Source organism: Echinops telfairi, unplaced genomic scaffold (assembly GCF_000313985.2).
Source record: "Echinops telfairi isolate 266 unplaced genomic scaffold, ASM31398v2 ScPeMD7_9;HRSCAF=40, whole genome shotgun sequence".
In the NCBI taxonomy this organism is placed as follows: domain Eukaryota; kingdom Metazoa; phylum Chordata; class Mammalia; order Afrosoricida; family Tenrecidae; genus Echinops; species Echinops telfairi.
Window position 1 is genome coordinate 99,122,005 of NW_022103906.1, and position 6,000 is coordinate 99,128,004.

The window sequence follows — 6,000 nt, forward strand, 5'->3', positions numbered from 1 at the left end:
TTCCTGCTGATGTCATTTTTCTGGTCCAAGGGCCCATCCAGTTTCATTTAGTTTACCCTCCTCTTCCCCTTCCTCCCAGTTGCTCAGTCTTCCCTTCTGTCTCGTGTTTTAACTAGCATCTTTGAAGAACACAGTTATTTTGTATGCCTCTCAATTTGAGCTTCTCATGATTAGCAGGAGGTTATACATCTCTGGTAAGAAGGCCACAGAATTGATATTTTTTTCCCCTACTCAGGGCGCCACATCAGAGTGTTCCTGATACTCACCTTCCTTAACACTGGTAATGATGGCTCTGAGCACCTGGTAGAGGTGCCGGCTGCTGGGTCAGTCAACACTCTGCGCGTCTGACTTTTCCCTTGGTGGTGATCTTTGGGGAGATGTTTTGACACTGTGCAAATGCCCCATTTCCACTTAAACTTGTATTCACTGATCTGAGCATCTCTCCATCCATGCATCTTCTCTGCAGCCATTATGATGGCGTCCTTTGCCTGACCATGATTTTCTGTTTCCCTCTTCTGCATTTATGAATTAGAATTCTGCAAGGAAAAGATTTTTGTACACGTGTTTTCTGTGCATCGTTAATCCTAATTTAGTACTTGATGAAACTGTTCACTGATTCTAATCCAGCTTTGCTCCAGTGGTTTTTATCGTGATTTTTGAACCGATTATATAAACATGTATAAATAAATGTATCCAGAGAGAGGTGACTGTTGGAAGAATAAAAGCACTTGAAAGAATTCCAAGTCATTGGAAAGAGAGATTCTGCATCCATGAAAAAGCAATGAAGCACTGGTAAAGCCTGTACTATGGGCTTAAGGGAAAGAGGCCAGACAGAAGAGGTGACCTAGTGCCGGGCTCCCTCGCAGTGAGAGGCCCAGAGCAGGCAGAGCCACAGACAGTAGGCAGCTGCTTGCACAGAGCTGGGGGCGGGGAGGGTGTCAGGCAGAATGGGGAGTCACTGGGAAAGGGATGGCCTCCTCTTCTACTGGATGACAGAAATGAGCTGCCCAACATCTGAGCAATTTCAATGAATCGCTGTTGATTATGTGTTTTAAGATAGAAAAGATGAAGTAGATATGATTATTAAAGCTGCACAGAAACAATTTTAAATTTCTATAATAGTGAATCATTAATACTTGGAATATTAGATATACTCACCCAGGCAGAATGTATGTAAGAAGTTAATTTTAAATGAAAAATACCAGCATGTTTTCAAAAACATGGGTTGCACTGCAGTAATCCTATTAAAACATTAACAGAAATGACTAAGGAAAGAAATACAAAATTTGAGATGAAAAATGAAGTAAAAAAAGGCAGATAGGAATGTGAGCCCTTTGGGCCGGCTGGTCATTATAGTCCCAGGGAAAGAGAATGCTGATTCTGGGAAACTGATACTTTAAACACTTGGAAAACTGAATGATTAGGAATCATCATAAAATTACTGGGTTGTTTTGGTTTCAAATATGTTAGTTTTCAAATACTTAAAAGCTGCCATAGCTAAGTTTCAATTACTTAGCAGTTTTAAAAATCATAGCCCTCTGTACATGATATTTCTGACAAGTTGCTGTGTGAACGTGAGGCAACATGAGGACATTAGACTATGCTGAGAGGTCAGGGTAGGGCAGGCTTTTCCAGCCGGGAGATGAAAGTGATGGGCGGTGGGTTTCCTAGAAGAGAGTCAGCTGGGTACCAGCTGTCAGACCTGAGCATTGAGCCTGGGACACGCGCTCCAGGTCCTCAAAGAACCAGCGAAACTGCAGTGTCAGCAGCATGGTTCGTGTTTGTAAGTCATCACTAAATTCAAAGGTAGCTTCTTAATACAGCTTTTTAGTAAGAGTGGATGCTTATAGTAATAAAATGGTGTATAACGACATTTCCTTACCATACTACATTTACTATTTTTAGTATAATGTTCAATGTTTTGTGAATCGGTACTTCTTAGTAATAACTTCATGAGGGTTTTCTGTCACGTGACCTCATATGCAAGCATTAAATGTTCTTCATGTATTTTCACCAAATGTATCTAGGGGTCGGGCCCACCCTCTGGACCCGTCGTCGCCCTGAGTTCCATGACTGTGGATGCAGTGTGCGAGAGGCTGCGGCAAATCGAAGGCCTGGACCAGAGTGTGCTCCCTCAGTACTGTGCGACCATCAAAAAGGTGATGTGCCACTGGCACGCCCCGCAGTGGGCCGGGCGGAGGGGCCGTGAGAAATGGAAACAGGATTCTTACTATTTTCGATCCTAAAATAGCATGTTGGCCTTTATTCACATAGGAGTAAAGGAAATAAAGTCGCTTGCTGCAGCGTTTGTGTTTTAAATGGTGATGCTCTTGAGTGAGCATTACAAGGTGGGCATTTCAAACTGCCAGCTGATCTGTAGGAGAAAGACGAGGCTCTCTGTTTCCCCAGAGTCCTAACCTCAGCCACCCTGTGCACAGTCCTTATGAGTTGGAATAGACTCAGTGGCAGTGGATGTAATGGCTGCTTTAGCATGTCATGCTGAGGAATGGAGTGGTCCGAGGAGGTCACATTCGGGTTAAGAATAACTCCTCTTTCCAAAGGGAGCATAAGGAAGCCTTTTATATTTTCTTTCGTTACGACTTAGTGATCATCAGAGGAAACCTCCTTCACTTCCTTTCCCCCAGAGCCTCATTTCATTCTTGGAGTCCTGATGATGCTGACCCTTGATGAAAGCTAATGGGCTTAGGTGACTGTGTGTGAAGAGATGGGCTTAGGTGACTGTGTGTGAAGAGCTTCGTTTTCTCCTGGACCTCTTCTTGCGGTTTGGATAGCCAGCACAAGACTGCACAGCGAGGCCTGGCGTGGTGAGGGCAGCCGTCTGTGTACACGGTTCCTTCTGAGGCCAGTTACAGTCGGTAGTCTTTTTATGTCGGGGTAAGAAAAAGTCGTAAAGACTACACAGTCATGGGACCATGAAACGCTGGCCGACATGCACGCGTCTCAGGACGTAGCTGTGATCAGGCCCCGAGGGTGTTGAGGAGGAAGTCTGAGTGCACTGGAGGCGCTGGTGGAAAGCAGGCGTTCAGGAGTGGCTGGACCGGCACCCGAGAGGCAGTGCCGCTGGCGCTCACAGTCCATGCCACAGAACTGGGAAGACAGCTTCCCAGCCAAACATCCAGAAGAGATCCATATACGTGCCCATTCCAAAGAAAGACGATCCACGGGAATTTGGAAATGATCAATATCAATAACATCACATGCAAGTAAAACTTGACTGATGATAATTAAAACATAAATAAATAAAAAACATCCGTCACAGTACATTGACAAGTGACTGTCAGATTCAAACTGGGCCCAGAAGCTGTAGAACGGGGCTATTGTTGCTAACGACAGAGGGATCTTGGCTGACAGCAGAGAGTAACCGGAAAGATGTTTCCTAAGAGGCAAAACAAGGATTTAGTGCTTGCATGGTTTAAAACCAGGAAAGACGTGCGTCAGGATTTTGTATCCTTTTCCGACACTTACTCAATCTGTATACTAAACACATATTCCCAGAAGCAGGGCTGTCTCGAGAAGAATGCAGCCTCTGGGTTGGAGGATGGCTTATTAATGACCTGCAGCGGGCTGACGGCACACCCTTGCTTACTGAAAGAGAAGAGTCACTGTGGATTTCACGCCCACATCAGGAACAGATCCTCACAACTGGCCCAGTGGTCGGCGTGACAGGTGGAACATAGATTGGCTGAAGTTGTCAAGGGCTTCATTTTACTTGGAAGCAGGAGAGAGGCAATCAGACGACAGTGCATTGGGCAACTGTGCTGCCAAAAGGTCCTCTTTAATAAATATGTGCAAAGTGCAGCTGTCCCTTTGAAGACCAAAGTGTGCATGATCTAAGCCATGGTATTCTCAGTTGCTTCATATGCATGTGAACCTGGACAATGAATATAGAAACCCAGAGAACTGTTGTCTTTGAATGGTCTTGGCAAAGAATATTAAATACACCCTTGACTGCCAGTCGAACCAGCAAATCTGTGTTAGAAAAAGTACAGTCAAAATGTGCTTTAGAAGCTAGATGGTGAGACTTCGCCTCATGTGCTTGGGATATGTTATCAGCAGAGGCCCCTGGAGAAAGGACATCATCCTTGGTAGTGTCAGCGATGGGGGTGGGGGTGGGGAGGCACCCAAAAAGGCCCTGGATTGATTCAGTAGCTGCAAAAATGGCTTGAGCATGACAATTGGGCGGGTGGCACAGGACGGGCAGTGTTTTGTTGCACATGGGTTGCTAAGAGCAGTTCATAAACCACCAGCAGCTCTGCCGGAGAAAGAAGGGGCGTCTACTCCCGTACGGCCTTGGCCTTCCACGGGACGCGGTGAGCCACCCTTGATTCAATGGCAGTGAGTTTTGAGTTTGGGTTAAAAACACGATAGAAAAGAGGAACATAATAAGGGCTCTCATATTTCTGTACTAAAGAACACCGCCCAAGAGACATTTCGAAAGAATTATGAGCATAAGTAGTTTTGCTTTTGCTAGTCTTAACTGGTAGTTCTCAGAAAGGTTTCTAACGGCATTCATTTTCTTACATCTCACTTGCTTTCATGTTCACACTTGAAAGAAAGAAGGCTAGCCGTTTTGGAAATACTTGGGGAGGGCGAGTTCTGGATTGAGTTCGCAAGAGTGGTTTGTTACTTTCCGGCTGCTTCAGATAGTTGGAAACAGTCTGGAGGGGCTTGTGTTGTTCAAATTCGTCCTGTTTATGATCTTATCACAGGAGATGAAAACCATGTGCTAATCCAGGTGAGGCTTCCTACTCCCATGAAGAGGGGCAGTCTGGGCGCCCTGCAGGTGCACTTCTAGCCGCCCTGCAGGGCCGCTGTGAATCGGCATCCGCTTGATGGCATTGAGCCCTTTTTGTTACTGCTTAGCGACTTTGTGGGGCTTGCACAGCTCTCATCGCAACCGTGCTTCCGTCCATGGGGTCAAGCACGATGGCATTGAGTTCTAACGGCTTTCTTAAAACTAAATAAAATATACTTGTAAAATGACTACTAACCCCAGATAGTTCATACTTGCCTTTTTCATTCTTATTTTACTCAGGCAAATATAAACGGCCGTGTGTTAGCTCAGTGTAACATTGATGAACTGAAGAAAGAGATGAATATGAATTTTGGAGACTGGCACCTGTTCAGAAGCACCGTAAGATGTTTCCGTTATGAATTGGTTAAGATGTTTCATGAAGCCAGTGGGACGAGCACGACTCCACCTGGAAGCTCTCAGATAGCGCCTGAGCCCACGCAGAGCCCTGCTGCCTGGAGCAGCGCCCCCACCCGTGCCGGGGACCCCTCCTCCTCTGGCCTTGCCCCTGACACTGGGGTGGAGAGGGGGCTCCCCTCCTGAACCCCATTGCATCTTTTATTCACAAATTAGCACTGTAAGCTACAGTAAGAACAGAATGGTCAGATGAGAGTTTAGTATGCATATGATGATGGTTGCCATTCCTTTAAAAAATATTCATTAAAATCCAAGTTAGGCAAATATAGTACCAATTCTTTAGAATTTACAAGAAACTTCCTTTCTGAGTTTCATTAGAATAACAATAGTGTTCTTTAAAACATTTTTTAATAAATCATTTTATTGGGGACTCTTACAACTCTTATAACAATCCATGCATCAGTTGTATCAAGCACATTTGTACATATGTTGTCATCATCATTTCCAAAATAATTTTTTGCTTGAGCCCTTGGTATCAGCTCCTGTTTTTTCCCCTACATCCCCCACCCTTCTACCCTCATGAACCCATGATAATTTATAAATTATTTTTATTTTCATATTTTACACTGTCCGCTGTCTCCCTTCACCTATGTTTCTGGTGTTCGTCCACCTGGGGAAGGGTTGGACATTGATCATTGCAATCGATTTCCCCCACCTTCTCCCGACCCTCGTGGTATCATTACTCTCATTATTGGTCCTGAGGGGTTTATCTATCCTGGACGCTGTGTGTCGAGAGCTCTTATCTGTACCGGTGCACATGCTCCAGTCTA

The 6,000-nt window shown here is 45.0% G+C and overlaps 1 protein-coding gene across 6 annotated transcripts in view; it reads left to right on the top strand.

Moving 5' to 3' along the window:
- KIDINS220 (kinase D interacting substrate 220) overlaps positions 1-6,000 on the top strand; it is a 111,892-nt gene that overhangs the window by 100,511 nt on the left and 5,381 nt on the right. For all 6 annotated transcript variants that reach the window (XM_030884552.2, XM_030884553.2, XM_030884555.2 and 3 more), the window contains 2 exons: positions 2,028-2,159; positions 5,057-5,155. In XM_030884552.2, the coding sequence (XP_030740412.1) occupies positions 2,028-2,159; positions 5,057-5,155 (231 nt within the window). The remainder of the gene's footprint in view (positions 1-2,027; positions 2,160-5,056; positions 5,156-6,000) is intronic.